This window comes from Plectropomus leopardus, chromosome 12, assembly GCF_026936395.1.
Source record: "Plectropomus leopardus strain MGB_pleo_1.0 chromosome 12, ASM2693639v1, whole genome shotgun sequence".
NCBI classification, from domain to species: Eukaryota; Metazoa; Chordata; class Actinopteri; order Perciformes; family Serranidae; genus Plectropomus; species Plectropomus leopardus.
The window spans coordinates 24,675,273-24,689,986 of NC_142187.1; the positions used below are offsets into that span (position 1 = coordinate 24,675,273).

At 39.5% G+C, this 14,714-nt stretch overlaps 1 protein-coding gene across 2 annotated transcripts in view; it reads left to right on the forward strand.

Annotated features, from left to right (window-relative positions):
• The window catches only part of spidr (scaffold protein involved in DNA repair), a 42,866-nt gene that overhangs the window by 21,157 nt on the left and 6,995 nt on the right, over positions 1 to 14,714 (forward strand). For both annotated transcript variants that reach the window (XM_088085601.1, XM_042497238.2), the window contains exons 11-15: positions 7,897 to 8,055; positions 10,953 to 11,040; positions 13,012 to 13,152; positions 13,261 to 13,323; positions 13,834 to 14,032. In XM_088085601.1, the coding sequence (XP_087941727.1) occupies positions 7,897 to 8,055; positions 10,953 to 11,040; positions 13,012 to 13,152; positions 13,261 to 13,323; positions 13,834 to 14,032 (650 nt within the window). The remainder of the gene's footprint in view (positions 1 to 7,896; positions 8,056 to 10,952; positions 11,041 to 13,011; positions 13,153 to 13,260; positions 13,324 to 13,833; positions 14,033 to 14,714) is intronic.

The window sequence follows — 14,714 nt, forward strand, 5'->3', positions numbered from 1 at the left end:
GCTCACGCTGTCTCCAGCCATATGGCATTGCTTGACAAAGGACACAAACATTTCTAATTGAATCCAGCTCCTCTGTGAGAGATTCTGGCCAATTCTCGGGAAAGACAGCATGATGTTTTCAGAATCTCGTGCACCAGCAAGCCAGAGTTGAATCGGTGCCCACTCGTACTCAGCTGGGTGGAACAGGTTCGCAGCCGCTTTCATTACCTTAATGCTCGAAAGAAAACCACAAGTATATTTTACATGGGTGTAAAGATGTCATGCCTTTCAGTCTCAGCGTTGCAGTAAATGTACAGTTGTGAGGAACGGGGTGAGACTTGTTTTAGCTTTGGTGACTTTATCTGATGGTGGAGCCCACACATTGCATTAATATTCATTGAAATATAAAAGGTATAGAGCTTGAAATGATCAGTTAAATAAGGCAATCACTTGATTATCAGAAAAAGAATTGTGACCTGTTGTGATAATAATCGAATAACCATTTAAAGGCTCTATATATGACATTCACAGCACGGCAGTAAACCACTTTTTGCTATGTAAAGATATTTCAGAATAACGTCATCCTGAGCAGAGAATGAAGTCATGCTCCCTCTGTGTGTTGTAAACTGAGCTTCTCTGTTTTTTGTTGGAGTAAAAGGTCAGGCCGCACCTGCATGTTAGTGCCTTTGAATCCCTGTGTATGTCACACTGACTAGCTGATCAACACTCCTTGGTAGGTGGTTAATGCTGACAAAGCTGTTTAAACCCGTAGTGGTGAGACAGCGTTGTAGCTGTAGATTAGCACCCACCCTTCAGCACCCCCCAACCACATTAACACTCTCACAACACTGTTGTTAGCAGTATAAGCACTGGTGGCACCGTTAATGTGGCCACCACCATTTCAGATCAGGCACTCCTATGATTGCTTCTGATTTAAGAGATTAGAGCCTTGTGCAGGTAACCCTGGCCCAGACTTTGAATGCTGTATAAAGGTACAGTGTTTCAAATTTTGTGGCATCTAGTGGTGAGTTTGCAACTTTGCAACCAACTGAAACTTCTCTCGTGTGCCAAGCATGTAGGAGAACTACGGTGGTCAGCACAAAAGCATGAATGGCCCTGTCTTAGAGTCAGTGTTTGTGTTTGTCTGTTCTGGGTTTCAGTAGAACAACACAGCGGACTCCATGAAACAGCATCTGCTCCGCATGTAGAAATAAACATCTCATTCTAAGGTTACGAAAACACAACAAGTGTTGTTTTCAGGTGGTTACACACTAAAGAAAACATAGCTTTGAATATTATATTCCATTTCTGCCAAAAGATGTCCCTAAATCAGGGATGCTCAATTTGCTTTCCCCAGGGGCCAGAGACTAGGGGCCAGCTGTAGCAGCCCCACACATGTATGCAAGGCTGTTTCTAGGATTTAGGGGTGCGGGGGATTCCGCCCCCTGGCACTTTTTTGATAAACAAGTTCTATTTTGATGCTTTTCTTTTATGCACTCGGGCTCCTTATGTATGTTAAAACTGGGCCAGATTCAGCTGCAAGTTGAGTATCACTGCCCTGTATCCTACTCATTGGACCTTTAAGCACTTTAAAAAAAAAAAAAGCAAAATAATTCCTGGTTCAAGCCTCTCAGATGTGAGTATTTTAGGTTTTTATTTTTCATACCTGATAGTAGGCTGAATATCTTTAGGTTTTTTTAACTGTTGGTCAGACACAACAGGACATTTGAACAAACCACAGTGGGTGATGGGAAACTGCGATGATTTTATCATCAAAACAAATAATCAGTTCATCAAGAAAAAGACAAAACAACGTTAGTATTCATTTGGAGTCATGTTTTGGTCACCTGGTGAACGTCCAATATTTACCTTCCTTTAAGCTCTGTTTGGTGTCCACCAACTTGTGGTGGAAATATCTGTCTTTTTAACAGCTAAATGCTTCACTGTGTTCACAATCTCATCTCTAACTGGTGCTTGGCTGTAGTGTAGAGTGGATTTATGGGAGTTTTTTCGCTGGAAATGGCTGCCTGCTGTGACTGGAAATGATGATGATGATGAGAGCAGTGAGCTGTTGACTGCTGTAAAACCGAAACAGTGAGCTGAAAGACACTAAAATGCTGCAGTCGAGGCGAGTGTGGATCCTCTGTCAGTATTTCGCTTTATGTGACCAATTTAACATCACACGGTTATATTTTTCATTCTTCATACCAAAATATTAATTACACAAAACAATAGTTAACTCTTTCAGAAGACTTGCTGAGCGAGCTGTTCAAAGCATCCTGTGTTATTGAAATGACTTCGATGTTTACTTAAGTGGTCTTGTTGTAGTTAATGAATCAGTGAATGTGCTATTTGAAGCAAATCCAAAGAGCATGACCTCTAGTTGCCTGGCCCTCCCCAGGCTTGTTGTTTTAGCTCTTTGCTGAGTAATAAAAGAAAAGCGCTGGTTCCTCTGAGTGGAGAGGCCCCCAGGGGCTCTGTGGTGAGGGGAGAGCCCCGGTCAGCTGACAGGCTAACTGACTAAATGAGGGTCCGTTGTAATATGACACTTGCTCCTGCCATGCTGCTTCTGTGGTTGGTAAATAAACGCCGCCCTCTGACCGGAAACACTCCTGCCCTTCCCTCCGTTTCTCTGTAACTCAACCAGATTCAACAGGCTTGGGTGGTAGTGATAGGATAGAGGTTAGGAGGTGATCACGAGTTCCTGAGGTCAAAATATGTGGGTGACACAGCGTACTTTTTGTGACAGATTTTCTGGAAAGTGATATTTTTAGTCTATTTTCATCTTTACCATCATGTTTTTTTGTAAAGTACAATAGGATGCTAAACTCATTTGAGTTACACTTATTTGAGGTTTTGATTTGAAAAACAACTTTCTTGGTACATTGTGCTGCTTATTGTACTTTCCCAGGATGCATGCCTGCTCTACAGTGGGTAATTTACTTCGCAGCCCACTTGCCCCATTCTGTATAAAGACAAGGACAGTTTGTACCTCTCATGTTGTGTCCCCAGCCTCTATGACTCACCCCTCTGGTCAGCATGCTTATTTGATCCTTTTGTTGTTTGGCCTCTATGTTAACACACACAGGGGTGGAGGCCAGTATGATATTTATGCCTGAAGAAGATGTTAAGTTCCCGTAAATTCAGAATAGAATAAACAAGAAGATTAACTGTTTGCAGGAAGTGAGGAGAGGCTAGTTGTTTTTTTTTCCTCACTGGAGAAGGAACACAATGTGCTGCAAGGATCCTGTTACAACCGTGTTTATCACTCTGCCTGCAGTGATTGGTGGACAACACATAGGAAGGAATCCCGCCTGTCCGCCCCCCACCAATGAGGCCTCACTGCTGTATTCTTAATGCGTGGGTCACTTACTTGTGCGTTGCCAAGTAATGTGCATGCGTACACAGTGTGACTGTGAGAGTGTGAAGGAGCATGTGTGTGTGTGTGTTTGCACAGACTCAGTGGATCGTAGTTCCTGGAAGAAAACCTGAGTTGCTGAGAATTCTGTGATCGCTCACAATAACAAATTCCTGAAAACAGCCTGCGACTGAAACCGATGGCGGAGGGTTTTTATGTGAGCAAGGGGTCGCTGTTTGAGGAAGTGGGGCTCTGAAGGAGGGACTGAACAGGGAGGTGGTTGTTTATGTCAAGCTGGCACCACCACGAGTCTCATCACCCGTTTCTCTCCTCTGTCAAGTGTCATATTAGATTTCATGAGAAGTCTTTGCAAGTTCAGACAAGCTCTACTTAAAGTGAAAGTGTATTTCTCACCAAATTTGACTCTGGCAGCTGTATTCATATTAGAGGCAAAGTTGTGTCTCTTTATTTATTGATTTAGTCTTGTACAGTTAAAAAAAAGCATCAGTTTTTTAGGATTAAATGCAGAATTTTGTATGTAGCAGTATTTGAATGTATTTACTTATATATACAATATGTTACGCTCCTTGATAATGGTTAAGAGATAACTCTGATGTTGGTCTAGACTTTCATGCCTCCATGCTGATCATAGCCGTGGCTGGAGGCATTATGTTTTTGGGTTGTCCGTCCATCCCATTTTCATGAACGTGATATCTCAGGAAAGGCTTGAAGGATTTTTTCCAAATTTCCAAATTCGGCACAAATATTCACTTGGATTTAACGATGAACTGATCAGTTTTGGGGGTCAAAGGTCATTGTGACCTTATCTGTTTCATTCTCATGAACCCGATATCTCAGGAACACCATGAAGGATTTTTTCAAAATTTGGCACAAGCGTTCACTCTGACACAGCGATTAACTGATTCGATTTTGGTGGTCAAAGGTCAAGGTCACTTCGACTTTGCGTCCGTCTTATGTTCGTTAAAGCGATATCTCAAAAAGGCCTTGAGGGAGTTTCCTCAAATTTGGCAAAACTCAAGAATGAACTAATTAAATTTTATTGTGGTCAAAGGTCACTGTGCCCTCACAAAACATTTTTTTTGGCCACAAGAATTCATATTCAAATTATAACACAGTTTCAAACAAATGTCTTCTAAAATAAGATAATAACAGTTGTTTCTTCATTACGCTGAACATGCACTCTATAGATCATTTTGAGTAGATCCCACAATCCCACAGACAGTCCTTCTGCTGTAAATACTCACGAGTGCCAAATGTATATTTATACTGTATGCAGCTAAAAATTGCCCCAACATATGCACTATTTCCTCATGTTTGAGTAACGTTTGCTAAAAGCCAGCATGCCCAGGTGTTCTAAGAAATTATTTACTGTGTGTATGTGTATGTATATATATATATATATATATATATATATATATATATATATATATATATATATATATATATATATAGAGAGAGAGAGAGAGAGAGAGAGAGAGAGAGAGAGAGAGAGAGCTGGAATCAAACCCACGGCTGCTGTGGCAAGGACACTGCCTTCATATATGGGGTGTCTGCTTTATCCACTGAGCCGACGGATGCCCTTAAAGGTTAACAGCTTTAAAGAAACAGCAAATCTGATGAAGCTGTAAATGACTAAAAGACAGTAAAGCACATTTTTATTTAGTTTTTTTTTTCAAAGATTTGTGCCCGTAAGAACAATGCAGAACACCGCCAGTCCTAAAGCATTATCTCACCAGTGTGATGCAAAAATGCAGTCTGGCAATACAGGAAATCTGCATGCAAATTTTGACACCAACCCTGGTGCCACCATGCACACCAACCCTGGTGCCAATTACTGTATTGTATTGTTTCTGTTTTCTGCACATTTTGTGAATGTGGCCCAATTAGTGTATACTCCACACAACAAAAACTTATCCAGAGAGAATCCCTAAGTGGCTATTAACACCTACCAAATACATAAACTAATTTTACCCTGGATGTGATGCTAATGTTGTTTATGGCTAGGTCTAAATACAGGCCAGCATAATGTGTTTGTCAACATTCGCATTAATAATCTTGACATACTGTAGTTTCCAAAAAAATGTCCATAACTGCTTGTCCTCATAAGGGTCGATCATTTTAAAGTCATTTATAAAGTAAGAAATGGCAAATACATGTTAAATTTTATGTTAGGGGGTTTTGGTCAGTGAAGCAATTTGAACACATCAGTGCTGATAATAGTTTTAAAAAAAATTGACTAATCAAAAGACAGATCAATGAATAATCTAAATATTTGCTTGTTGATGCCTAACGATTACAACTATTTGTGACAGGGCTCTTTGTAGGACACTAGCCTCTTTGTCACCCCAACAGACGCAAATATTATTTTTGTGTTTTGAAAGAATGTGAAATGTTTTGGCTTTCGGGAAATTATTTTTTTCTGAGGCATTTTTCTTTCTGACAAAGTGTCCAACGTGTCAATAAGTGATTAAAGGGATTAATACCTTCTTTGTAAAAATGTTCTCTTCACTTAACGTTACACTTAATGCACTAATATGTACAGCTCCATAAGCATCTAATCTACAGAAAAGATTATTTGCCTCATTATGTGTACGTTTAACATTTCTTCTTGTGCTATATTGGTGTGATTTTGGATTGTGAATAGAGCAAACAACTGAGAATAATCTTGGTGAAAACATTGGCTTACACCACCAGAAGTCATGTCAGGAATGTTATTGAGATATCTATTTCCAGGTCTCTCAAAACACACAGTCCGACCCCATGTTTACCAACAGAGGACATTTATAGGTCTAATCAGGTGGCTGAAAACAGTCTCAAAGTTTCCCAATGTCTGGGATGTGCGCATGCATGCACATGCATGATGGGCATGCTGACACCTCCTCCCTCCTCCCTCCTCCCTGTTTTTTTCTTCCTCCTCCTCCTCCTTCTCTTCTTCTTCTTCCCTGGCCGTTGCTTGTCTAACCAGGGGATATGAACTCTGCTGTTTACTCTCAGGGCTGGTACAGGGCTGTGTCTGGGCTTGACTGGCTAAGATACTGGAGCCTACAGAAGTTCCAGTCCCTCGCTCACTGGGAGCAGCAGAGTGCAAGAATACACAGCGGCTCACTGCCTCACAACTTTGTGGGCCAAAGGTCTTTTCTGTCAGCGGCAGCCTGTCAAACCGGCCACTGGCATTAACACGTCCAAATGTCAGCGCTGAGCCTTAGCTGTGTACTGTTAAGTGTGTCACTGGGAACAGTGGCGTTTCATTCTTATAAGTGCTAAATCATATAAATGGCTCATTATTTTCATAAAACAAGAAATGGTTGGATTATCTGATTTTAATCAAACAAATTGGGTGAAAATGTGCTCATCATTAACCCTATTTTTAATGCAAACACTTGCAGCAGAGACACTTTGTTTGTTTATTTAGTCCTTTATTACAGTCCAGCTCCAGCAACGTACAGGTGAAGCAGGGACAAATGCAGTTTGCAAAGGAAACTGAGATGAGCTCTGCACACCAAGTTTGGTGTTCCAGATACAATGAATGAGTCAACTTACAACATTTAAGTTGACTTACTTGCTGAGTTTCTTCAGTTGCCAGGATATGTTAGACATTTAAACTTTCAATTATATGGATAACTTTTAGGACCTCTTGTCCGTGTGGCCTTGAAAGTTAAAGAGAACAACAATCTGAACTTTTAAGAACTGAAGATGTTGATGGGGCTGTGCAATTCACAGTGTGCAGATTGGCGCTCTTTCTTAAAATAATCACAACTTTCTGATTTTTCAACATGAGATTGAAAAATCTCCATTATGTGAATTTAAAGGTACCACCTGGAGTTTTTGGCCACTGGTAGTGTGGCCAAAAACTTTAGTTTTGTTGGTTTTGTGTACTGTCACGGGAAACTACGAGTCACATATGTGTATCTGCTGCTTGTTTCACACAGATCAACAGTTAAAGACTCCAACTTATGAGTATTTTCATTGTCAATTAATTTCAATTCATGGATTAGTTGTTTGGTCTATGAAATATCAGAAAATTGCAAAAAAATCCAAACAGTGTTTCCCAAAGCTGAAGACATTGTCCTCAAATATTTTCTTTTCCACAACCCAAAGAAATTCAGTTTGCTGTCAAAAAGGAGACGAAAGGCCGGAAAATATCTCTAACATCAGAGAATTTTTACCTTTTTCTCAAAGAATTACTCAAACTGATTAATCGACTATCAAATAAGTTGCCAAACAAAATCAATCAACAGTTGCAGCTCTACATTTAGAGGTGGTAATGGGCAAAGAAGCATAAAAATTCACAAGGAAAGGCAGTAAAGAAGTAAACAGCAAGTAAGCTAGAAATTAAACAGATATAAATAACTTTAGTGACATTAAGGACACCATTAAATACATAAAATGTGATTTTATTATTAATTATTATCTTTTTATGTTCTTCCTCCTCCTCCTCTTCTTCTACTTATAGTAATAATAATAATTTATTATTCTTTATTATTCTTTATTAGTATTATAATTTTATTATTATTTATTTTGTCTGATTTTTTCCCTAGGCTCTGTGTGCTCGTCCAGGATAGCTACGGGATGTTCAGCGTGGTCCAGCTCCACCTCCTGCCCTGCAAGGACGACCTCCACCAGTACTGCGACATGTGGCAGGGGAGGACCTGCATGCTGAGAGGCATTAAAGTGGTACAGCGGGTCACGCGAGAAAGGTGAGAAAGGTAGCTTTTCACCTGAATTTCAGCTCAGTGTCATGAGTAAACTTCAACCTGTGACCAATACCAATCAGTGATATGGATTTCTGCTCTACACAAGGTTATCTTATCTCGCTCCCTAGCCATCTGGAACAACAGCCCTGGGTAAACGCCTCAGGGCCCTGTGCTAGAGGCGCTGAGCCTGAAGCTAAACCATCACACATTGGGTTTAGAATCTTAATGTGTGAATCTCCAACACAGCAAATCCCCCATTTTCATGCTTGAACACCCTTTTGAAACATTAACTCCCGCATTTGTAACACAATGAGAATTTACTGTTCTCAGCTCATATGAACCTGATTATGCTGTGCTGCCGGCAGTGCAACTGTGTTTACATGTAAAGTGATACCGAGGTGCACGCTATGTGTCCCTTGTGAGTTTCCATAGTCAGGATCCCAGATTAGAAGCAGTTAGAAGAACTGACATGGGAACATTTAGAGACTGGCTGGGGGTATGTTTACATCCTTGGTATTTTCAATGCCACAGCAGCCTATAATGTCTCTGGAGGTTTTCTGTGGTCTCAACTGTGATGGATGGGCTACCTCCGCTGCTCACACATGGGCCATCTTCCTAGCTCAAACTGAAAAACACGTGGCCCAGGGTTAGGATAAATCAGGCATTCAGTTTTTTCCCATTCCCAGTTTCTTAGAACCAGTAAATATAGGCTTTCCTGGGATATCATAATAATGTATAGAAGAGGTGAAGATTTTTAGGGCGCATGCTTGTTTACTTTTTTGCGGAAAGTTAGATAAAAGAGATTGATATTGCTGTGAGATGGTAGAGTGGTATCAGTCCTCTCTCTGCTAAACTATCTGCGAAAAGTAAGCATAATTCCCAAGATGCCGAACTATTTCTTAAACAGTATCAGTCTTTGGGGGGTGTGGTTTCTAAACAAACAAGCAGAGGCCTCTCTGGCCCCTGTGTGAGTGGTGTGTCCTGATGGGAAGGAGCAATTTCCACAGTAAAGTTCCTTTTTCTCGAATGTATGCTGACAACAAAAAAAAAGGAAAAGTCATTCTTAAAGGTTCGGATCAACATCTAACTTTGGTATTTTTCAACCTTTACCCCATTTCTAATGTGTTTCTGTCTAGTTGACTAATTGGGACAATAATTTTTAAAATTGGTCCAATAATGAGCAAGAGGGTTGCAGCTGGAAGCAGGTGCACACCGTCAATGTGTGGCCGCAAAGAGTGCTTGCAACTGACAGGCTCAGATTGGTATTTTAACATTATGGAAAGCATTCCCACAAAAATAGACCTTTTGGTTAAAAGTAAGATCCTTTTTCTTAAATATTACCACTATGCATGGGTGTGCATTGTTAATGTACAGCCACTGAAAGCTTGTTTTTGCTGCTGACAGGCTTAGATAACAATATGGAAAGGGTCCCTACAGAGATAGAAAGAGTAACATCCTTTTTTTTTTTTTTAAACCAGAAACAGCCCCGAAATCGGCATGACCAAACACTTCAATAAAAAACGATACAAGCAAAATAAAATCACACAAACTGGGTTCATCTTTTAACTTTTCCAACCACCATCAACCACCTTAAATCACCCGGTTAGATGTGAAAACTTGTTGGCACTATAAACACTAAAATGACTGTTTATCTAAATGGAGTCTGGTGGGTTTGGCAGTGGCGTTTTTTGGGGCTGTTTCTGGTATAACAAAAAGCATCTTACTCTTCAGCAATAAGGTCTGTCTCTGTTTGGATCCTTTCCATAATGTTGTCAGACACTTAAAATAATAATCTGAGCCTGTCAATGGCAAAAACAAGCCATTTCAGTGGATGTAAATTAATGGGCGCACCTGCCGCAAGTGGTTAAATTGTAGCCGGTTGCAGTGTTTTCTCTTTCTCAATACTGGACCAATTTTGAAAAAAAAAAAAAACTGTTGGCTACATTAAACACAAAAACACTGAAATAGGGCTCAGGTTTAAAAATACAGACGAAATTAAAAGATTACAACCTACAAATTGCAAAAAATAAACAAAAAAAGTGTTGAGGTTTGCCAAAATAGTGGTGTGTATCAGCTCAGTATCAAAATCAAAATGAAATGAACGACTCCTGTTACTTTGTCGTTACTCATCCTCGAGGAGGCCTCACTAGACTTGAATGGGCTGCTCAACCAGTTCCTTACAAAGAAACCCTGTGATTACAGGCTGACTAACAGGTCGTTAACTGCTGGCTGATGTGACTGCACACACACACACACACACACACACACACACACACACACACACACACACATATGGATGAATAAGTAACATTGACTGGCTACCCAACACTCAGCTAGTACTTCTTAGGAAAGAGACAGTGTATCAAATGATTGACATGTCCTGTCAGAGTTGCTACTTGATGTTTTTCTTCCTTTTGAATGATTTAATCCTTACAGCATCAGATTGACGTAAATGCAGCTTCACAAAAGCAAATAGAGCATGAACTAATTTCAATGTCATCACTGAGATTTAGAGCGTGGTGAGAGTAGATGAACGTCACTAATCAAACCTTTTAAACAGTTAAAATCACTTGTAATTGTTTCTCTAAACCTCTTTTTTTTTGCACCACAATGATAAAGTCATTTAGCTGTGAGCTGTTTTCCCACCTGTATCTCCCATATCTCCAAAACCTGCTTGTAAAAAACTGTTTTTGTGTGTTTGTGCTCTGCCAGCCTGAGCATGCTCTCTGCTAATTTGTTAAAACAAGCTCAGTCTTAACAGATTCGTGTTTCGGTGGAAGTGAAACTGCCTGTGAAAGCTCTGTCTTCCCATTGGAGTCCCTTATTCACCAGTTTCTCCTCCTCCTCCCCCTTCAGTGCCCCTTCCTCACTCTTTTTTCTCCTTCTTTGTGTCTCACTAGGCGCACCAGGCTTTTCAGCTTGATAGACAGTCTGTGGCCCCCAGTGATGCCTCTTAAACATCATGGAAACACACCCAGTATGTCCAGTGTAAGTTCTTATTAGAGCAGGAATCGTATGTCTTCACTAAGAGAGGGCTTGATTTGGGAATATATTCTTATTTTTATGATGGGAACTGGGGCTGCAACTAATGATTTTTTTTTATTATCAACTATTCTGCTGACTATTTTCCTAATTGAGTAAATGTTTGGCCTATGAAATGCCCATCACATTTTCCTAAACTCCTAGTAATTATGTCAAATGTCTTGTTTTGTCCAACCAAAACCCCAGACCTAGTTTACTATAATGTGAGACAAAGAAAAGAAGTAATTTAGAAACTGAAACTACAGAATTTTTTGGCATTTTTGCCCCAAAAAAATATTTAAACAGTAACCTCTGTATCTTTATTCTGGCCCCTATTTTCCATGTTTTTGTGTCTAATGTAGCCAACAGTTTTGGAAATTGGTCCAATATTGAACGACAGGGCTGCAGCCAGCAGCGGCCAAACAGACTACAGTGGCAACCACTTGGGGCAATCATGCACCCACAATGTACATCCAGTAAAAGTGCCTATCTTTGTCACTGACAGGCTCAGATTATTTTTATAAGTGTCTGACAACATTATGAAACGCATCCCTACAGATATAGACTTTTTTGTTAAAATGTAAGATCCTTTTTGTTTAACCAGAAACAGTCCTGAAATGGCATTTGCCAAATCCACCAGACTCCATTTAAATAAAATGTGATTTAAGTGTGTATAGAGCCAGCATATTTTCACATCTAACTGCATGAATTAAGGGTTAATTCAAATCGAACCAGCACTGCTGATTGTTGAAACAGTGGAAAAATGAACCAAGTAAGTTTTTGTGAGTTTTATTTTGTTTCTGTTGTATTAACATGAAAAGTGTTTAATAATGATAAAATTGTTAGATTTTTTCATGGAGTCTGGTTAGGTTTGCAACAGTGAGTTTTGGTACTGTTTGTGGTTAAAAAGTAGATGTTACTCTTAGACAAAAAGGTATATCCTTGTAGGGATCCTTTCCATAATGTTGTCAGACATTGGGAATAATAATCTGAGCCTGTCAGTGGCAAAAACAAGCAATGTCAGAGGATGTAAATTGACTGTGCACAAATGCTGCAAGTGGTTACATCGCAGCTTGTTTTGAAGCTGCCAGATGCAGTGTTATCTTTCAGTACGGCACAAACTATTACAAAAAAGAAAAATTAGTCACATAGACACATATTTCTGCTTATTGAGTAGTCTTTTGTTTGGTTTTGTTTGTTTTGTTTAGTTTACTTTTGTTTTGTTTTGTTATGTGAAAACTCCAGGCTTTTTTAATTAAAACAGAAATGCACCATGGCTACAGACATCCAGAAATGAACAAAGTGAAAAATGAGGTGAAAATTGTAGTGGCTCACAGAGAAAGATCGTTACAAAACACACGAAAAAAACAAATGACAATCTCATAAAGATTTTGTTAGATACGTGTTCACACAATTGATGAGGAACACTTAAAAAAAATGTTGAGTAGAGATAATACATGAGCAAACTGACAAATTCACCAAGATGACAACATGTATTTATCACAAGAAAATGTGTTGCAAATACAGAAAACATAGTAACACAGTCATTGTTAAACATTTTTGTCTCTGTTCTTATTTTGGTATCCATGTGAATTTTTTTTTGCCTGTATTTCATTGTATGTAATATGTTATATTCAATACTGTATTGTATTACTCCACGCTTATTAATCTTTGACTTCCTTTCTTAATTTCTAGAAGCATAACCCGAGACAGGGATTGCAAATTAATCTGCAACAAACCTGTATGGAGTGCATCTACTTTGTATTTTTTATATGAAGCAATGTATTTTATCCTTGTAAGATAAACAAGTCAATTTAAAAAAACAAAACTGTCTATAAAGAAATTGTTAATTGAGAAGATACTTTGATTCAAAATTTACAAATCAGTACATTTTCTTAAACATAGAAATGCTTTTCACACGTCTTGTTTGTTTTTTAGGAAAGTAGAGCTGCAGGTCCGGCTCCGAGCTTCTGCTACCTGCTGTCTGGCCAGGGGAGCTCAGTTGAACCCTCTGAGGAGCAAACTGTGTCCTCTCTTTATCTTCCGCCCACAAAACAAACCTTGCGAGACATACTGCAGGTGAACACTTTCTCACATTCTCAGAGAACATATTAGATCAAATTTGCTGCAGATCATGATAACTTATCTTCAGTGCTTCAATCTAAAACTTGTTTTTTCCTCTTTCAGAGTGAGCTTAAAACCAGTCGCTGCACTTTTGTTGCAACTGTTCTACACAAGAGAATATTGCAGGTACTTTTTTCTTATTCATAAAAAAATACTGATTAACTTAAACTTCAGGAGAAGATGATAAATATTGTATCTTTAGCACTTCTAAGTCATCCTCACTGAGATCATTTAAACCAACAAACTGATAAGATTGAGCTCTGACGTAGAGAGCAGCGTCCATATCACTGTGCGTATGACAGTGTTTTAGAGGCCCGGGCGTTCTTTACCATTGATTGGTGAGACCTTTAAACTTTGACCAAGATGAGATAGCAGCTCAGAACAATGTGGTGGACTTTGCCTCGCGCTCACGCCACACAGATACACTTTTTTTTTTATTGCTGTACTAGTAACCTTGTTGATTGAATAATCTCGTCAAAGCTGTTTTCAGGTGATTTTTTTGACATAAATTTGCATCTAATTTGTGCTTTGTAAGCTTGTTGTTATGTAATGTTTCCTTTTAAGCTGCCTTTTTCTAGGTCATTCTGTTTCCAAGTAATTCACACTTTTCTTCTCTGTCTTTGTGTTTCGTTTCAGAGCAGTGATGTAGGCCAGGGTGAAGTTTGGTTGGTGCTGACAGACCCCAGCCTTCAGAAGGAGCAGCCAGAGAGGCCGTGCAGGCGAACGGTGGCCCTGTGTGTGAGCGCTTCCTGTGTGCTCATTTCCTCTGTCCTCGAAGCACTAAATTCCCCCGCTGCCTGTCGCATGTCATTCAGAGATGCCATCAGAGAACATGGTAGTGCTTTGTGTGACTTGACCTGACATGCCATTATTCACTGTGTCATGAGGTGTTTTATCTCACAGGGGTGTGTGCACAATCACTGATGGGAAGTCAATAACTACATTTAATCAAGAGATAATTTAGTACTTCTGTTTACTTCTGATTTATTCCTCTACTTTAATCAATTTCAGCAGAAAATCTGGTATTTTCTCCATGGCACATATATCTGACGGCTACACTTACCTGTTAGAAACAGTGTTGGAAGAAGTACTCAGTACAATAGTGTAAAAATACAACATCACAGGTGAAAGTCGGACATTCAAAATTCTACTAAAGTCAAAGTAAAGAAGTTTTAATCAGTTTTACATACCTGAAGTATCAAAAGCAAAATTAGTGGTTGTGCAGCACTAGTCTACTGTGACTGATAATGCATCACATTATCAGATTTTAGGCCTTGACACCCCAGGGGTATTTTTATTTATTTATTTTTTGAAAGATAATATTTTTGGTTTTTGCCTTTATCAGAGATAGGACAGCTCAAGTGTGAAAGGGAGAGAGAGAGAGAGAGAGAGCGGATCAAATGCAGCAAATGACTGCAGGTTGAAGTCACACCCGTGACCGCTGCGGTGAGGACAGCAGCCTCTGTACATGGGGTGCCCGCTCTACCGGGTGAGCCACTGGGCACCCCAATGTATTT